At 38.7% G+C, this 20,911-nt stretch overlaps 1 protein-coding gene across 4 annotated transcripts in view; it reads left to right on the forward strand.

The window, feature by feature from the left end:
- LOC126473161 (histone-lysine N-methyltransferase NSD3) overlaps positions 1–20,911 on the forward strand; it is a 127,535-nt gene that overhangs the window by 8,627 nt on the left and 97,997 nt on the right. For all 4 annotated transcript variants that reach the window (XM_050100025.1, XM_050100027.1, XM_050100028.1 and 1 more), the window contains 2 exons: positions 14,687–14,793; positions 14,874–15,015. In XM_050100025.1, coding sequence (XP_049955982.1) covers positions 14,687–14,793; positions 14,874–15,015 — 249 coding nt within the window. The remainder of the gene's footprint in view (positions 1–14,686; positions 14,794–14,873; positions 15,016–20,911) is intronic.

A 20,911-nucleotide genomic window follows, 5' to 3' on the forward strand; every position in this document is an offset into this window, starting at 1 on the left:
AATTGTGCAGGCACAATTTAATGTGTCTTCCTTACACTAAGTAGCAATCTGTTTTTTCCTGTATTGTTGATATTCCTATCTGGAGTTTCCATTGTTTGAAGGGGAGTATGGAATGGAAAGACTTGTGAAATTAACAAAAACACAAATTCACTGTTATTATGTGGAAACTATATTGTGGCAGTTTTAGGTGGGGAGTGATTTGAACTGTTGTCACGTAAGATACTGTTAGAGGTCAGGCCTGAACTACCCCTGCCAACTGCAGCAAGCAGTTGCGCTGTAGCCACTACCAAATGCTTTGTGTGCTCCAATTTGCTTTCCGTTGTGGATTGCATGTTTGCTTTTTCTTCTATTTAATGAATGAAGAGACTAATCCTGGTACACAAAGGGATTCAAATGTGCCTCTCACAACAACAAAAGGAATCAGTGATATCTGTGACTGTTTTGTCAGTTCTGCTTTCATGGAAGCACAGAATGCAGATGTAGGATGGCAGCCCTTAAAGAGGGAGGCAGGGCTTATTGCCCCTCGTGCTTCGGGCAGTGTTAAGTTCTGATTTGTGTATGGTCGCAGCTGACTGCCACAGTATCCTGTGTGCATAATAAATAAAACCTAAACAATGATAAAGGCAAAGGAAGTCTGGGTGAAAGTGCGCATTTTTGCACATTTGCAAAATCCAAATCTGCTGCTGGATAACATTCAATACTGTGTGTTCCAATCCATGTATTGTAACATGCTTTGGTTGCCTTTAGCATGCTGCTGCAAGGTGGTAAAGACATTGCTGCTTGAGCCTGTCCCACTCTTCGTGGTGGCCTTGTGGAGGTTGTCCAGGATGAGAGGAGGATTCCTGCAATGATGCACCACAAATGTCAGCTTTTTCCAAGTATGCTAAATCAGGTTCATGTAAGGCCGGTATTACACTATCAAATTTCTTTGTCAAAGATTTGATCAAAGATGTGATCCAATATTCCGTCCAATATATTGGACAAAGATCTTTGACGTAGCGCTACGAGGGGTATTACACTGTCATCAAATTTTTCGTCAAAGTTCAAGATGGCTGACAACAACTTGTTATTAACCGCAGCAGTTCTACGTACTCCAATTGCATTGTGTGCACATGCGGAAAAGAAGTGGGGGGAGAAAATGGAACCATACATACGAGGTTGACAGTCTTAAAAGTCCTGGGATTACAACTTGATAATAAATTCAGTTGGGAGGAGCACACCACAGAACTGCAGAACGCCTTAACAAATCTGTATTTGCAATTCGAGTGTTAGCAGACATAGGCAACATAAAAATGAAAAAGCTTGCATACTTTCATTGACATATGGGATAATATTTTGGGGTAAATCTTGAAGTCAAACAAAAGTTTCCAAGGTCCAAAAGCGTGTAATACGTATTATTTGTGGAGTAAATTCACGGACCTCCTGCAGAAACCTCTTCAAAGAACTGGGTACTTCAGATTCTTGCATTGGTACGGGGGAAAATAAGAATGAAAATGAAACTGTTGGCGGGCCAGAAGTACAGTGAGACTGTCGTTTGGACGTACGAGATTTGCAGGTTAGCTTTTTTGTTTTGTATTTCATGCCTAGATACTTCCGTAGAGATATTGTTGCATGTGGATCATTATATGTAATGATTATTACAATACATGCAACGATATGTTTGTACAGTTATCTAGGCATGAGAAACAAACAAAAAAAACTATAACTCTCGTAGGCCCAAATGACAGTCTCACTATACTTCCGGCTCGCAGGTTAACTACTGCCTCTCAGTATATTTACTTCTTAATAAAATTTGTCGTAAATAATATATCTCTTTTTCCAACAAACAACTCAGTTCATACATACAATACCAGGAACAAAAATGATCTGCACAAGGACTTAAAAACACTTACTTCAGTTCAAAAAGGGGTCCACTACTCAGGAACACTCATCTTCAATAATTTGCCAGGAAACATAAAAAAATTAGTTAGAAATAAAGATCAGTTTAAAAGGAGCCTGAAAGACTTACTACTGGCAAACTCCTTCTACTCCATTGGCGAAATTTTTAATAGAAACAAATGATGTATTTATTCATACTATTAGTATTTTTATTTCAGCTTAAAAAAAATCGACATGTTCCACATCCACGAGGATCTCCTCAGCACGGATCTATGGAACGAAAAACTAATCTAATCTGGGTGAAGCCGTGGGTTTTACGACGACACGATAAAAGCATTCAACAAAACTTGTTACGTGAGCTTACAGTGGAAGACGTCAAGTCGTACATCAATTACTTAAGAATGGATGAGCATACATTTCTGTATGTGCTCAATGAAGTGTATCCTCATATCACAAAGCACAATTTTCACTTAAGAACTGCTACATCTTCAGAAGACAGGCTCACTATAACACTCCGATTCCTTGCTACAGGAGAGGGTTATGTTATGTTAGGTTAGGTCAGGTCAGGTTAGGTCTCCAATCTTCTTAATCTATTTTTTATTCAGGGTGCCTCACGTTGTAGAGCGCCTGATAAGCTTCAGACATCTCTATTAATTCTGTAGTTGTCGGCACACACCAATTGTATTTACCGGCAATGGTTATAAAAACACTACAGACGACAGAACGCTGCAGCGATGCTAGCGCTCCGCGTGGTAACATATCGCATTGCAGTGAACAGAAGACAAGCGATTTCTTTGATCAAATATACGGCTTCGGCCTAGATTTGATCAAATATTGGACGACATTTGTCAAAGATCCCTATTACACTATCAAATATCTTTGACAAAGATATTGGACAAAGATATTGGACAAAGAAATTTGATAGTGTAATACCGGCCTAAGCAGATACACCAGCCCATTCCATTTGGTTGATTCCTGTCTCCTGTTCACAAGCAGGGTGTATGCAGCCTGGGACAACTGGGAGATCCGGGAAAAACCCGGGAATTTTTTCATCTGGGAGAAAACCAGGAAAACCCGGGATATTTTTAGAATTCCGGGAATTTTTCGTTTTTTAGTTTTCAGGTAGATTTTTGTAATTTTGACTGGTAATAACCGATACTCTAACAAAGGATATTACTGTATCCCACTACTGCAGAATAATACTTCAACAATACAACATAAACGAGAGGAAAAAACGAAAATAACTTAAATTGCAAAGGAAATGCGCCAAATACAACAATGACACACAGTGCTCATGCAAGCGCCTGCCAATTGAAAATGTGTCAAAGGCTTTAGGAAGACTATGCAGTACTTCATAACAACAAATTGCCTCCAATCTACCGGGAAAAGGGGACGCCAAATTAATATTCTTGAGGAAAAAAACTTGTTTCACAAAGAGCCTAGTTAGCGCATGTTTGTCTGTCGATTATTCATATGATTTTGAAACACTTCCCTGTTAGTTTTTGAAAATTTTTGTACACATTTGAAGTTGATTTCTGAATGAATCATAAGTTGACTTGTGCACTATGCATGCATAGTGCACGTGATGTCTGTCAGGAGAATCCTTGTTGCAACTAGAAATAAACTTTACGCGGACAAAAGGGGACGGGGCTATACGAGCTGAGGGAGCAAAGCCGAACAGATGAATGCCAATCGCTGTCTGATTATGCGGTTGATTGGGTTTGCGAATGATCAGCATTGTTATAATTACTATCGAAATCCATAGATTCAAACTACCAGAATGGAAATAAACGACTGACAGGAAAAAAAGGTGAGAAAGTACGTAATCTATCTTCTCGGTGTATCCAAGAAAATGAAATTTTGACAGAAAATTTTTGGCCAGATCACTAGACTAGTGGCTAGCAGCCGCGTGAGTTCTGTTCTGGAAGTAACGCAGAAAATGTGTTGTTCGAACATGTAATAACGCCTAACCAGAAAATAATTGCAGGATAATTAAACCTGCAATTTTGGCAGGGTTTGTGAAGTTAATTGGCAAACAAATTTTGACAGTGGCAGCAATAGCTACAGAATTTTTGATGAGAAGATTGTTTGTTAGAACGAGGAAGGAGAAGAAATGGGGACATCACACAAATTATGGAAGAATAAGACGATTCCAAATTTATATAAAAATTTCGTAATACTACTTTTTGATCTCATGCTTCAGAAGCTGGTTCATATGAGTGAAATGTGAAACTATTTCCTAACATAAAGCTTTTTGCTTGTAGTAGGCCTAAAAGGCATTTGATATTGGTACTTAGTGGATTATATTCTGTCATGTTATAAAAATGGTCATTTGTGCCAAAACAGTCTTGTTTATTTGGTGTGTTACAAAATTGCTACCATATTAGAAAGGCCTATTTTGTTTTATCTAGCAGACAGTGACAAAAGAGACGTAATCAGATCGAGAAACCACACCAGTCTTGGGTATTATTTGCATTAACAGCTTTTTCAGTATTAGATAACGACATTTCGATTTTTCATGTAGCAAAACGTTTGTGAACTTTGTTGAGTTAATAGATTCTTTCGCAGAAAGGAAAGCACGCTATGTAAAGCTGTAGCAAGATTAGAGAGAAAAAAATGTTTGGAGCTAAGGTTTGAAGAAATGTGTAATTTTTTTTTTTATTTTTGCTTAACTCTTGTCAGTATTGGTTTTATACATCCTATATTTAATTTTATGTCACACAAAACATCAAGTTAATAACTAATTGGCAATAAAGAGTTAAGATTTTCTGTCGAGTTCTTGTTCTCTCAATTACAAATAATCCCATCTGCTATTAATTGTGAGATTTTTTTTTAAGAGGGGCAGGCTGTCAAATCGGCCGACTGGGAGAAGGAGAGCCACCACAGGACATTTAAATTTCCCTTCTCCTGAATATAGTTTGGACATGCGGTAGAAAAATGCGTTGTGAAGAGTCGTGGCACTGCACTTTGGCATATTTAAGACCAAATAATATGTCTTACATTTCCTCAAATACGTATGTTTTATGTTTCAGACTTTTCAGAAAGATGTGCACTACCAGATTAACATATTTTGAAAATTCAATTTTTTTTAGCATTGACCCAGTTCGCAAATGTGTTAGATCCGGGGCTGATGCGCAGAGCAGTCTGAGTTATAGTGGGTAGTCTCCATGTGACCCGTGTGTACATTTAGTGATTTTGCTGTTTCCCCTTCGTTTACTCTCATGTCAAATGAAAACAAAATGGATATCTGTGGCCGGGAGCTCTCAAGTGAATTAAAACACATTCGCATAATCACGGAAGGCTGAAATATGTCATTAGTTTAAGATTTCATTTTATTTCCACCTTTCTGACAGTCAAGCATTAATCGCCTTGCGGAACAAGGAAGTTATTATTGTCTGTTTGCTAAAGAAATTTGACTTTTGTTAACCTTTTCTGCAGAGGCAGTCAATGTATTTGAAACAAAATGTTTAATTCCACAGTACTGGACAGTTTCAACTGTTCGCTGCATTTCAAGTGCACGTTTTCATTTTCTAGCATGTATGGCATTTTGCCATAATAAAGAACCAAACATGATATAATACAGTATTGGTGCTCCAAGATAATTTACATCCCGAAAACCACACTGAAAAGCTTAATATCGGGTCGAGGTCTACTTCATTGGGAATCTGGACATACGAATGTGCCCTTTAAGTATGCACTTTAAATGTGCACATTTTATTATGGTTCACGAAATTCCAATGCTGTTGCAGTATCCTTTGATGTCTTGTTTCTTTTATGACATAATGTATAATCTTTCAATGTTTTACACGTACGTACGTACGGGCTTCCTACGTCATGATAGCCACTCAAGCGCGGTGTCGCCTGTTATCTGCACTCTCTGGCAACTGCTGAAACGAACCTATTTCTAACAGGTCGCGGGAAAATATTGCGAATGGTGGTTTGAAAAACGTTACTTTCAAAGTAAATATCCTTTTACGTAAGTTGAACTATGTGCAACAATGTACCATGAATTTATTAAATCACAGAGCATTTGACTCTCATTTAAAAATCAACTCTTTGATGATGAGCCATTTCGAAGAATTTTGAACCCTGAAGATCAGAGATTTATGTCATTATTAAAAATTTTACTGGCACATTTGTGTGATATATCTTAAAGTGTAACACGCGCAAAAAAGATCAACAGTATATGCGAAAGCTGAGCTTCTCTTGCAGGTTGAGACCAATATTATATGTGAAAGCTTTTCTTTTCTTGTAGCAACACTATGTATATTAATTTAAACTATTAACTTTCCCTGTTTATGTGTTTGTGCTACTTAACAGTGATGTTGCTGTTGGCTGACTAAATCGCGTGTCCTATGCTCTGAATATTTGCTGTCATCGGCTGGCGAGATCACGTGACATGAGCTACGAATGGCTTACAAAAACGCATTGAAATCTCGATTTCAATGATTTGGAAAGTAACATGCGGTGTTTGGTGGAATTCCAATGTATACTTTCGTAATACGAAAATACACAGCATACATGTTGCTGCACATCAAAGATATTTCCAAAACGCATCTTTTTCCCCGAGTTTCGTTTTCTGAAGTGCCAGGAAATTGTACGCCCGTGTATAAAACCATAACCATTCAAAGGATTGATAAGGGAAAATGTATTGTCACCCGGGAGAAAGTGTATTTTTAACCAGGAAATCCGGGATTTTTTTTTTTCCTTGTCCACGTATACACCCTGACAAGGTAGACTTCATGTACCCATGTCTTGAAAAGGAACCCAACACTGTAGGGCTAAACGATAGTTAGGAAACTCCTCTCCCAATGTTGTACAGCCCTAAAATTAGGGTTCCCACACACTGCAGCCTCACTGCTGACACCTCTCAGCCGTCGCTGCCATCTCGCTTTTTGCGTGGAGTATTTGCGCTGTAGCAGTTCACCTCGTTAGCTGAGCACATTATTTCCAGCGGTGTAAAATGAAAACTATGCTCTCTGCATCAACTTACACCAGTTACAGTATTCATAAGGGATAAAAAGTAAAACTTTAAGAGGGGCCATCCACATTCGAACCATGAAGTTAATTTGCTAGCACCTATCACAAACAGTCATGGAAAACTGATGGAGGAGCAGTTGATTTGTACTGATGATTTTTTTTTTTATCTCGGTGGAAATATTAAATGCTTAACTTAACCATTTTAACATACCAGGTGCTAGAGTGTAATGAAATGAATCTTCAAACAAAAACACTTGGTTTGCAAGGACAAATACAGTCGTAGAGTAAATAATTTAAATTTGAGTCTTCATTTTCTGCTTTTCCCATAGCTTGGTGTTTCTAGTACAAATGTGCTGTGTGTACCAATAACAGAAATGTCTGTAAACAGCTAAAGCAGAAAATGAGGAAAGAGCCATCCTCTCATGAGTGATTCATATCATGTTATTACCACAACCAAGATTTGTATTTCAGATAGAATCATTAATAACATGTCAATATAAAAAGTACAAATGTGATACACAGTCTGAAAAAAAATAATTGCATCTTGTAGAGCTGGGTGACAAGAGTGAGTTCTGTTTTTATTGAGTGCAGGAATGTCATGTACAGGGAGATGGGATTGACAGTTATTTTTGTAAACTCCCATTTGAGAGCATATCCTTGCCACAAAAATGAGGGAGCTGTATGGCTGAGAATAGGCAACCAGAAAGTTGGAGTGTGTCTGGTTGTTCCTGTGATGACGCACATAAGGTTGAACTGTGACTCAGCAAGTGTAGTGTACAGGCTGTTGATCCAGACTGCAGTACAGTATTCTGCCACAGGAAACACCAGTCAAGAAGTTTGTAGTATTGGAACCAATGAAACCCACATCGTACCACAAAGTTAATACAATATGTTTCTTCGTTTCATCTGAGTGACAGTTCTTAGAAAATGCTCTGTAAAGTTGAGCACTCTGTCAAGATCTGTATGGATAAGTTTACTGATAAATAGTTGGCTGATATGTACCTCGTGTATTGGGTCACTGAAAGCAATGGAAGAGTAGCACAATAACACTACGAGGTGCGGCTAGAAAAAAACCGGACTGATGCTGGAAAAAACATTTATTTACAATTATTTACAATTTCATGTTATCTCCTTCAATGTACTCTCCTCCTCAGTCTCTACACCGCTCCATACGAATTTTCCACTGTTCATAGCAATGCTGCAGATCATTTTCGGTAAGTCCATACATTACTTCCGTCGCTTTTTCTTTTACTGCTTCAACAGTCTCAAATCTAGTTCCTTTCAAAGCTGACTTGACTTTAGGGAAAAGAAAAAAGTCACAGGGGGCCAAATCAAGTGAGTAGGGTGGATGATCTAAGATGGGAATGTTGTGTTTTGCCAAAAACGTCTTCACTGACAACGTACTGTGAGCTGGGGCATTGTCTTGGTGAAGGATCCATGACTTTTTTCTCCACAAATCGTTCCGTTTTCTCCGTATTCGCTCACGTAGGGTAGCCAGGACGCTAATGTAGTAATGCTGATTCACTGTTTGTCCCTCTGGTACCCAATCAATGTGCACAATCCCTTCGATGTCAAAAAAAACAATCATCATTGCCTTGAATTTCGATTTTGACATTAGTGCTTTTTTTTTGTCGTGGAGAACCAGGAGTTTTCCAATGCATCGATTGGCGTTTAGTTTCGGGATCGTAAGTAAAAAACCACGATTCATCGCAAGTAATAACATTTTGTAAGAAAGTGGGATCACTTTCAATGTTTTCCAGGATGTCAGAACAAATCATTCTTCGGTGTTCCTTCTGTTCAATTGTGAGACACTTTGGAACTATTTTTGAACACACTTTGTTCATGTTGAAACTTTCATGAAGAATCTGCCTAACACTTTCCTTGTCAACTCCTGTTAACTCAGACACTGCTCTGATTGTTAAACGGCGATCTTGTCGAACAAGTTTACCGATTTTTTCAATGTTTGCATCAGTTTTTGCTGACAATGGTCTGCCAGTGCGAGTGTCATCACTGGTGTCTTCGCGGCCATCTTTAAATCGTTTAAACCACTCAAACACTTGTGTTCGCGATAAACAATCATCGCCGTACACTCGTAACATTACAAACGTTTCACTTGCAGATTTTCCTAGTTTGAAACAAAATTTGATGTTAACACGCTGTTCTTTCTGTACACTCAACATTTTCCGACGCACAGACAAAACGTCAACTACTTAAAACGGACGCCACGGGCAGACTGAGTGCAGGAGGCAGATGAAACTCGTGCAGTAGGCGGAGCGAGAGTCACGTGACAGGCCACGCGACTTTCAGCCTTATTGCATTCGTTTTATTGTTTCACCAGTACTAGTCTGGTTTTTTTCTAGCCACACCTCGTATACTGAACTGTTCCAGCAGTGGTGCGAGCCACATCACAGTAGTTTCATTTGAGGGTGGTTGCATCATTCAGTGTTGTGTAATGTACATTTTTGTAATCGGGTATTACAGGTATCTCCACTTTAGTGAAGGTATTTTCACAGAATCAGGGGTGATTGCAGTAATAAACTGAATCAATCATAATTGCACTATTACTCCGCAAAGAGCTGTCGGAGCGGTGTATATATTGTACCAAAATACTTGGTAGGTGTCCCTGAACAGCCTTTGTTTGTATACTGGAGTTCTGGTTCATCCTGTGTATAATAGGAACATCAATATACAGCAGAAGCAAAATGTGAAGAAAGTATATTAATTTGAATGTTAGTGGCATTAAGATTTATCTAGCCAATAGCTGTTCATTGACTGCCACCTACTATCTTCCATTTGGCTACCTCTAATATGAGATGAAGATGAATTTTCGGCATCTGCTCTGTGCAGTGAACAAGCACAGCACATTGGTTGCACATTGTAATGTTTACGTATGACAGAAATTACGGTTCTTGGTGAGGAGAAAGAGGAAGTGGTATGAAATGCACATTTGAATGCAAAACATTAACACTACGGATATTTCCATCAGTTCTTTCAACAGCTCAGAAATTATCTGGAGCACTTTTTCAGACAGTTACAGACATCATTTTAAGGTCATCACAATAAACCTTCCTTATTCTAAACAAGGGATGATCCAGGATGGAGTAATGATAATTCACATTTCCTGTGAGGTAATATTTTGTCAGTTTTATTTATGTCTAATCCCTGTCCCAAATCTTTCGTATGTTGAGTTCTGTTGTGATATTTTTCTGGTTAAAACTGATATTTTTTAGTGAAATAGTGCCACTATTTTTCTCCTTAAAAAAAAAAAGCCTCACATCGAATAGTATCCAATGCGATGCAGTTGTGATCATCTTCATGCCACTTGTCCAAGATAGCCATACTGTCAAAAACTGATAAGTGTCTGTGTAATATCATTATTCATAGTTTGCACTATTGGAATTATTTCCACAGGTAAAAAGGGACAGTAATTTCTGTGCATGTTGTTAGAGAAAATGTTTATGAATAATCTGCTTGACAGCAGTGTTGCTAGAGTGACCAAGAAGCAACCAACCACAGCTCAAATTTCAGGATGGCCGGCAGTGGTTCCTGCTCTTAACACAAACCAGCTTGATATCCTCAACTGGCAAGTGGTAGTGTTCAAGCAGCAATGTTGCAGGGTAAAGGTGATGATAACAGGAGGCTGGTTTCATCATCATCGAGCTGTGCCGACTATGTGCAAGCAGGGTAGCCTGCAGCATAACCAGGCATTCAGTAGTGATGATTGGTGTCACACATCTGAACATGATGCCAAACCACATCATGACTGGCCCAGCTCTCTGCTGAATGCCACAGGACTGTTCACCTGAAATATTGGTGCCTTCGACTGAAATGTGCATTTGTGCATGGCGACCTCAACACTCATCAGCAACCATCATTTGGACAAATCCTACACTTGATCCCATTGCAGATGCGCCTTGCCTATCTTCTTCACTTACCATGATGCTGGGAATTTGTACTGTTATATTTAATGGAAACATGGAATCCAAATGGAGCATGTTTTGAAAGAAGGATGGTGCCCTCCCAGTCCACCGGGTGCTGAACCGCACAATAACCCTGGGTTCGGTATGGGGTGGCGGTGGGGTGGGTGGACTGCTGTGGCCTCTTGTGAGATTGTGAGCCACTGAGGGTTATGGCAGGATGAAGCCTCTCTGTCGTTTCTAGGTTCCCGGTTTAATACAGTATAATACAAGCAGTATAGCGATAGTTTACTGTTGATACAATGTGCAAATTAAGTTCTTATTAATTGCTTGCCTTTTGTCAATACCTACCTTAACTCTTGTCTACATGATAGATGGATGAATCATTTAATTGTTGCTATTGCAATATCATCAGATGGAATGGGGAAGACCTTCAAAAGAGTAGGCTTGAGATAGCAATATATGAACCATTGTTGTTTAAACAAACCATGTGGATGTGTCTTGTTTGATAGTGGCCTATGACATCACTAGTTTGTATACTTAGAATAAAATTAGTTTTTGATTCACAGATGTCAGTACTAGGGAGCAAAGTTACTGGCTTGTACACAATGTGCCACTTGCTCATACGATTGATAGTTGTGCTTGGTGTGTGTGTGTGGGGGGGGGGGGGAGGGGGAGGGGGGGGGGGGAAGGTACTTGTGGGCTGTAATCACAATCATTCTTGGTGGTGACTACAGCAACTATAGGGTTGGCAATGTGTACAATAACATGATCACCTCACCTCCCATCCCCTTCCCTTCCACCCTATGCAGCACCTGGCAAGGCACTTCTGCCTGTGCCTGCAGAACAGGCAACATAGCACGTACGTGTAGGCTGACACAGCTGTGTTAGGTGATGTCTTGCCCCCACCACTGCACTCATTGTAACTCCAGGAACAAAGTTATTGAAGTATACATTGATTGTATTATGGCAGCTTTGTACCTGGGGTTTATGTTGTCACTTTCTCATCAGTTGTTGCAATCCTTCCTAAAAGGCTTAAAGTTGTAGATACTGATTCGAGAAAGCTCAAATAGATTCATACAACAAAGCCTTGTCTCTTGTGTACATGCCCATCATCACTGTGCACTTCACACAAGAGTTTGAGAAACTAGTTTTAGAACCACTTTCAGACTTTCTCAGCTATTCCATGCTCAAACAGAACATAAGAAAAATTAAGATCTACATCTTTCTCTTTGAGCTGTGATTTTGTTTATTTTATCATGATCATATCATGATCATCATTTCTGACAGTGTAGGTGTGAGTCAACAAAATGTTTTTACATTTGGGGAAGAAAGTTGGTTATTGTCATTTTGTGAAAAGATCTTGCTGCAGTGATGAACGTCTTTGTCTCAGTATTTGTCACCCCAACTCACTTATCGTATCAGTTAAACTGTCTCCCTTGTTTTGTGGTATTACAAAGCTAGCTGCCGCTCTTAGATCTTCTTTGATATCGTCTGTCAACCCCAGTGTAGGCAGTCTCTCTGGTAGATTGGTTAATTATTAACCATTAACAATTAAATTGTTCTTAATTGTAATCACTAGATATTTAGCATTTTTTAGTACTCGTATGGAGACCTTGACACTACTCATTGTTCAGGGCAGGTGTCAGTTTTCATACCGTGCAGATATCTTGTCTAAATTGTTTTGATCTTATGATGAATTTAGTAGATAGGAAATGACAGCACCATCTGTAAATAATCTCCTATCTCAGCCTGTTAGCTCTTCCATTTGTTTGGATGATCTTCATGTTGCCATCTATTGGCAGGTGGTGTCATCGCTACTGGTCTTCCCTTCAGGGAACAAACTCTGGGGAATTTAACTTCTCCTAGTGGCTCGGCTGACCTTATCTCGTCGTGAGGAGATCATTTTAGCTAGGTTGCATATTTAGGACTGTTCTTTTTTGGCCATTGTTTAGTGGTAATCCCCCACCACATTGTGTTCATTGTCATCAACCTTTGAAGATTCGCCATTTCCTGACTGAACGCTCTTGTTTTGAGTGTTTGTGTTCTAGTGTATGTTTGTTGTCAGAGCTATTGGCCGTTTCAGTGAATGATGTGTGGGCTGTCGACCACATTTATTTTTTGTCTGTTGTAGCATTATGGTGAAGGACATTTAATCTTTGATTTGTGACCTCTGCTGTCTCTGTGGTGTATTTTTTGGACCTTTCCCCGAGGGGAAGTCCGTGGTTTTAGCTCTCTTTCCTTCCATCGATTGGACATAACATGAAGTATGACCATTCATGGGAAATCACTAATCATCTTGTAGCACAAATGGAACAAACCTCTTTTGGCATGCAGTTTTAATAGGAGATGCTTGTAAGGGGTAGTGCCAAAAGCCTTCTGGAAATCTAGGAAAGTGGAATTAACTTGAGATTCCCTGTTGATAGCACTCATTACTTTGTGTGAATGAGAAGCCAGTAGCATTTCACAAGTAAGATATTTTCTGTAACACGCTAGTTATATGTCAGTAGATCATTTTCTTCGAGGTATTTCTTGTTGTCGGAATACAGTAAATTGTGGCATCGTATTATAAATCTGTGTCAATGACATGGGTCTATAATTCAACAGATTATTTCTACGAGGACATGCTGAACAGTAATGCCTCCAAATTTTAATGTGAAAACTGTTAAGAGATTTTTAAATAAAATGGATGTTATTAACATTCTACATTTTTATGCAGCCCTTTAGTGGTAGAGGGCTCTGAATTGTAGCATGAAACACATCAGTATGGGACATAACTATGTTGTTGCTTGGGAAACGGCGTGTTGTAATTGAGTTTCCAGTTCAAAGAGTTTGTCCACACATGGAGCATCCTCTCCATCTGCATGACGATACCAGACAACACACGAGCACTGTGACATCTGCAGGAAATGGACACTTTGGTTTCACTATTATTGATCCTCCTCTTACAGTCCTGACTTAGTCCCATCTGAGTTTCATCCATTCCCAAAACTGAAGTAATGCCATCGAGGACTTCACTTTGATAGTGATGAAGTGGTGCAAGCGGAGGTGAGGTTGTGGCTCCGTCAGCTAAGTCACACATTGTACAGTGACAGTACCAACAAAATGGTCTCTTGTTTGGAAAAATGTGTTCATTGTCAGAGCGACTATTTTGGGAAATAAATATGTAGACAAGAAGAATAAAGATGTAGAATGTTAGTATGTTCATTGTATTGTAAAAGTTGTAAGAGTTTTCACATAAAAATTTAGAGACAATACTTTACGACACAGCCCCATATTTCCTTTCTTGTGTATTGGTATATTGTGTGCAACTTTCCTTCTTCAGGTACGGATCTTTCCTTGAGTGAACAAGAGTACGCTATTGCTAAAAATTCATCTGTGTCCTCCGAAAGAAACTTAATTGGTATATTATCTGGACTGGGAGACTTGCCTTCATTAACTAACTTAATTTGCTTCACTAGATTGAGGAATCTGCTTCCAAGGTAGCTATTCTTGATTCATGTTCTGGGCAGAATCATCTTGGTGCAAGAAAACTGTGTCCAGTAGCCATGCTTAGTAACACTGTCATCTGTAACGTTACAATCATTGTTAAGCAATTTTTGATAATATAATTGGGGATAAGAAATTTTCTCAGCAAGCAGTGGCACAAGAAAACACATCCAAAAAGTTAAGGAAATTTGTGAACTTTGGGAGCCATTAGCTCCTCCTTCTGACAGAAGGGGAAGGAAGAGGGATGAAGTAAAATGACTGGTGAGGTTTAGGAATTGGGGAGGGTTGCAGAAAAGTCACCCAGCAACCAGGTTCATGGGAGACTTACTGGACAATATGAGACGGTACTTTGTCTCTTTATTGTTGTTACTGTGGTAGTGTCTTTTAGCAATAGTGATATTTATGCATTTTTCTTGTTGCAGATACGAAAGAATCCAAAAATGATGTCTGCATTTCATGTGAAACGATCCCAAAGAGCAAAATTTTTGTCTGCAGCAGAGGAGGCAAATGAGATGATTGATATGACAAGGTTTGTTGTGATTAATAATTCTGTAGTAATGTATAGTATTACTTTGCTGCACTTAACGTAATTTAATTATGTGTTTGTAGAGAGGAAAGACAAGAAACGTTTGCTAAAAATTATCCACCGCCACAGAAAACTAAAGACAGAGAGAATTTCTTGCCAGCATATACAAAGCAACAGAAGAGAAAGCTAAGCATTCAAGAAGACTTGAGAAAACCTGTAAAGAAGGTCAGTTGTGTAATGATTGTCATTTATTTGAAAAGTATTTAGCACATGCAAGTCATTGATTTACTGCAATTGTGAGACAGAAAGTGAAAAGGGACCTCTTTTTTTAATTTGAATTTTGGCCGGTTGAATGTTGCCAATGGAAAATAGATAGTTTGAGGTAATGTTTAGTAATGTTTCAGTTTGTTACCACTGTTTAATTTGACAGATTTAAGAAACACATTCTGCATATGTATTGCAATCAAAAATTTTGAATTCACAAAATCCCAAGGAACAGATTTTTGAGATATTATATTTTATAGTAGCTAGTGGATTTGATTTTCCATTTCTAATATTCTTGCGTCTGAAGGTTTGGAGATTGCCCACAAGCAGCATTTTCACCTCCTTTTTTTTTTTTTTTTTTTTTTTTTTTTTTTTTTTTTTTTTTTTTTTTTTTTTGTTCTGGAATATCTGGCTGGTAAGCTTCTTCCTCAGGATCCTCATTATCACTGTCTGGAGGTTCTGGTTTTGCTTAAGGACACAGAACACCTTTTTATTCCTCTTTGTAATAGTCCTGATGTTTTCAAAAAGATAATCTTTTTGTTTAGTTGTCCTTACTATGGAATTACAGCACTGGGAACCCAACACATTCATTTTCTTGAGGCAAGATGTGGTGCACAAGCTGATTTCCATCAATTTCCATTTTGTAGTGTACTCTACATTTGGAGCTGGTGATAAACTCAAAATGGATATGCTTGGTTATGTTAGAAGTACCGTTCTTAAAGACATTTGGCCTGTCATATGTATTCATAGCAACTTCACCTTCCTGATTTCTAGCAGCAACAGTTGTGTTAACATGTCTTCTAAGTGTAGGTTCTTGTTGCTGCAGTCATCCCAACTGTCAGCTACCATTTTAGGGCCTCCAACTGCAAATTGGTGACATCTGTAGGCATTTATATGGCTGCGTTCACACTGCCGGCCGGGCCGGGCCGGGCCGGGCTGACGCGTACTGGCTCGGCTCGTGCCTAGCCAGCTCAGGCCGACGAGTAGTGCATTCACATTGCGCGCCGCGCCGAGCCGGGACGGCGAAATGGGGGAAAATCCACTTCTCCGATTTTCATGTTTTAAAAGTTCTTAGCGGTATATAAGACTTCGCCACATCGTTTTATGAACTTATTTTTTCCTTAAAAGCGTTACTTACGTCGTGAAAAAAGAAAAAGTCTACTTTTCGTTTCGCGTGATTTCTTAGTTTCGTAACGCTTCCCAACCGATTTTGAAGAAAGTATGCGGCTAAAGAATCTGATTTTTGTACACGTGGTAGTGCAACATTATAGCTTCGTATTGAATCATTTATCTTTCCATGTTTCTTAACAGTCATTGTGAAATGATGCTATTTGTCAACGTTGTGCACTTGATTTACAAATCTTGTAGTGAAAAAGGTATGTATCGGATAGCTTACTGTTAGATCCGTTTTAGACCATACATTGTTGGAAATGAAATGTAGCTAAAAGTACCAAAAAGTTTTTGAAATGATAATGATACTGATATCTGTCTCTGGTCTCAAGTAATGCGAGCTATTCAGTGGCGTCAGTGCCGCGTCCGCAAGCCACGGAGTTCGCGCGGTTACAGCTTGGTGTAGTGTAGTCTTATAATGCAGCACAGAAAAAAAACTAACTACTAGTGATCAGCGCAGACCTAGTGCCGGCCCCTCTTATTATTTTAATGGTCTCATTCTCTAGATAAATCCAAATGTATAAGAATTTTTCCCTCGGCTACTGGACAATCATCTGCTGTGCTTTTATAATTGGCCACACGTTGCATCACAAAAGACAAACAATTATTTGTCATCAACATCCTACAATTAGTATGATGTACATTTCGTATTTCGAACTAAAAGATAACTGAAGCGCAATTCTGTAGTCCCGTTGTCTACTTTGGCAGAAAAAATAGTGGAGAGTTAATGAAACTACTATAGATCGGCACAGATGTGCGTTTCATTGTTCTTCATTGTTTTTTTGTCTTCCTTGGCGGGCTGCGCTGCACTGTCAAGGTAATCCCCACTCTTTGGCTAAATGGCTGGCGGGAGGCCAAATAAATTTAAAAAGATCCCCACCCTTCGACAGCTGAAAAGCAAGTCAGTAGAAAACGCAGCTGCAGTCAACAGTTGCTCGCCATTAGCTAGTCTGTGCTGTCGTGTAGAACAATGTCTTCACTCTTTTATTGGCATTGTTTTGACTCTGCAGTAACTCGTCGAGTTTTGAAGTACAGAAGAACTAGGAGGTTATGGATTCATCCCATAAATAGCGACAGACATTTAGGAGAGTTTTTTTCTTTATATGAAGAACTTAAAAACTATCCTGAAAAATTTTATTCAAATTACAGAATGAATCATAATACATTTCAGTATGTGCTGCAGAACATTCAAGGCAAAATTTCTAAACAGAACACAAATTTTCGCAGAAGTATAACAGCAGAAGAAAAATTGTGTATAACGATAAGGTAAGATTCGTTAGTACACACTTTTTGGTTTGCAGTAGAACTTTGTACAGCATTCACTACCTCCAATTAATTGTAGTCATGCTTTTGTATTTTAAATTTCACAAACGCTTACCTCTGAGGGGAAGAGTGTTTATGGGACTCCTGAGAATCATTAGGAAGTAATTAGCTTCGTCATTTTGGGTAATGTCTTGCTGTGCCTTCAATGAAGAATCGCAGAAATACTCCTTCAGAATTTTCCAACCTTTTTCTTCATGATGCAGCGCTTGGCAGTGGTAATGGTTCATCATGTGGAGCCGCTGATGACCTCACAGAATTCTTTTCATTTTCTTGTAAGATAGACAGATTGATACGCGAAGAGTTTTGAGATAATGCCCTTTGACTGAGTGGTTCTATTTCCACTGATAAGGAACTGCCACAGCATGACTTTACAATGCATTATCATCTGGTAGGGACACATTTCCGTCCCTCAGTGACACTCATATCTGTCTCCGTTTACAAGTAAATGCGAACTATTCAGTGGCGGCAATGCCGCGATCGCTGGCAAGCTATTGTTGTAAATGCATGTAAATACGGTAGATTAAATAAATGAAATAAAAGTAATTTCCCATGGATCATTATAATAAACGTAATTTTTCCTCACTGATTGTGAAATGTGAGGTAACGTCTTAAAATAAAAGACGTGTGCAGTCACACTTGTGAAGAAAGCAGAAGGGAGACGTGTGATGCGTGTACTGCAGAAGCTGTAGTGCTGCGCCACAGGCTCGCGCCTGCGGTCGGCTCGCGCCGGCAATATTAAACACTCGGGATGTCGCCGGCTCGGCTCCGGGAGGCTCACGCCGTGTCGGCGCGGCCCGGCCGCCAGTGTGAACACCGCAATTCAAAACCATGTGTTTGATATCGAAGCGGGCGGCGGCCCGGCCGGCAGTGTGAACGCGGCCTAAGTCTCGTATAAAAACGGACCGCTTGTCTTATTTGGTGTTATTATATTCATAAAACATTCTTCTTTCATACAAAGCTGCTCAGCTCCTTAAAATGCCAATAATATTTAGGAGGTAGTGTTTTGTGAAGCATTGCATACACAACTGTAAGATTTAGAAAAGGGCCTTCTTGTCGGGCCAGTTCTATTTCTCCATAACGATAAGTGTTTCTTTTTTCAGAAGACTGACATTGATTGCTTTTAATGATATTATTGACTTCCGGTGGATTCAAACAACTTTCAAGTAGATATGAGTATGTGCAGAATGAAGTAAATTTCTGCAATGTACTGAAAGTTTTTGCTTATACTGAAAATTGTACTTCTCTGAAAAGTGGTCCCCTTTTCTCTTTCCAATTCACAATTGTTTCTTTGAGATTTGTTGGTACTCTTCCATCTATTATGAAACTTCGGAAGTTGTAGAGCGGAAAATGCCCTGAAATATTTTGATAACATAACCATGAAAACTGCAACTGGAGTGATATTGGCATATTTCCAAGCTAAGTGTGTGTGTGTGTGTGTGTGTGTGTGTGTGTGTGTGTGTTTTCTGCTTTGCACATCTTTGTTACTTCTGTTGTTGGAAACATTCTTCGCAAAGTAAACTAATTCATGCTGTGGAAGTGTTTTATTACTTCCAAGTATCAGAACAGCCCTTGCTTTCAAACACGTAGCATAACGAGGAGGGTGTTACATTCTCTCTTGACAGCACTGAGGAGAAGAAGAAGAAGAAGAAGAGAAAAAAACTAGGAAGAATCTGGATAGGTGCTAGAAAACAGTAACAAGCTATGACACTGATCCCAGATAGGAACACATTCACAGTATCTTGTCCCTCAGCCTTTCAAAGTATCTTTAAGATATTGTTAAACTTGAAATCTGAATGGCTATTAAACATTTCCTAGCTGCCTTTTCAATCTCCCAGCAGTTGTTTCATCCCTTGCTCTAGAAAAAGCAGTCGTCTAGGTAGATGAGCAACTAGGGGTTCACAGTTTTCCTGAAATACTGTTTTGTTCACCTGCCAAGTTCCCTTTGTGGCTCCAGATTTCTTATGTTATTAAACCAAAAATATATCTTGTTTTACTATGATTTATAGAGATCTTTATGACTTTGACAAACACAGTTTAAGGAACGGACAGTTCCACACTGTTTTAAAATCAACTCTCCTAACTAGTCAATCGAATAGTAAACGAACTGTAAAACATTTGCGGTCTTTAGATTTGATTGCAACAAAATATAAATTTCTTTTGATGACTGTACAGTGACTTGTTATAGGAGAAATATTAAAAAGTTTTTCAAGTGTTAATGTAGTAAAGTAATTGACTTTCCAGTAATATTTTCAACTTTATAACAGAAAAATTGAATTTTTTTATTGATGTAATTATTTCAAAAATATTTAATGACTTAGTTACGTGATCAATACAGACTGGAATAGTGACAGGAAAATACGTTGGAATAATTTTATAACCCAACCAATAAATGAACCATGTGGACATACTCAGTAGAACGACCCAAGCTGCTAAACATTGTATACAGAGTCACTCATTGGTTCCTTCCAAAATGAAAATTTTGCTCATGTGGCCAGAGCGATTATGATTTATGGTGGGAGACTACCCAATTCCAGAGTTAATGTAAAAGAGAGTTAGAATTGCCTCAGCATAACTTTAGACTAATTCAGCTTGCGTTAGTAATAAATAATTCAGTATTAACAACATTGCTACTGGATACTAATTTGTTGTTTGTGATATTTGCTGCAAAAATTCACTCATCAGACATTAATTACTGTAATTCTATTTTCATTTTAGATTATGATCTTTAAATATTATTTAGCTTGATTAACATTGTCTGTTAGTTGATAGTACATTATTACAGGATGCATCAAAATTCAACAAAGGAATGGATAATTCAAGCAGTACACTTTAAAAATGAGTATTTTTGTTCAGACGCCTAGTGAAATATTTCTGTTCATCTAACTTAATATGCAGCATAAATCTATCTTCCATAGAGACTGTTTAAGTGCTGCATTTTTAGTACCTAATTGTAAGTATCACAATATTTTTAAACAACTCGAAACAATATTTGACAGCTGGTTGGTGTTGTGGGCAATACATTTCATTCTAACAAGACATAATTTTTTCCGTATAACTGATCATCAAGCTATGGCTGCTACTAGAAGGGTAGATTCTTGTTGACAGGAGGGGACAAGTCAATTGTGAAGGTCACATGTACTTGAGGAATGTGTTAAATGCCATAAAACAAACAAAATCTCTTGCATTAAGCTCTTATTGTCTGTACATATTTCATATACTTAATATGTCACAGCCATTGATTAGTGCTAGACCCCCAGACCCGAATAAAGTGAGTGCCCGGAAACTGAAAGGTCACGGGATCGAATCTCTGTCAGACCATGGGTTCTTTCAGTCTACTTTTAACATAACATCCATCTCTCAGTAA

This window comes from Schistocerca serialis, chromosome 4, assembly GCF_023864345.2.
Source record: "Schistocerca serialis cubense isolate TAMUIC-IGC-003099 chromosome 4, iqSchSeri2.2, whole genome shotgun sequence".
In the NCBI taxonomy this organism is placed as follows: domain Eukaryota; kingdom Metazoa; phylum Arthropoda; class Insecta; order Orthoptera; family Acrididae; genus Schistocerca; species Schistocerca serialis.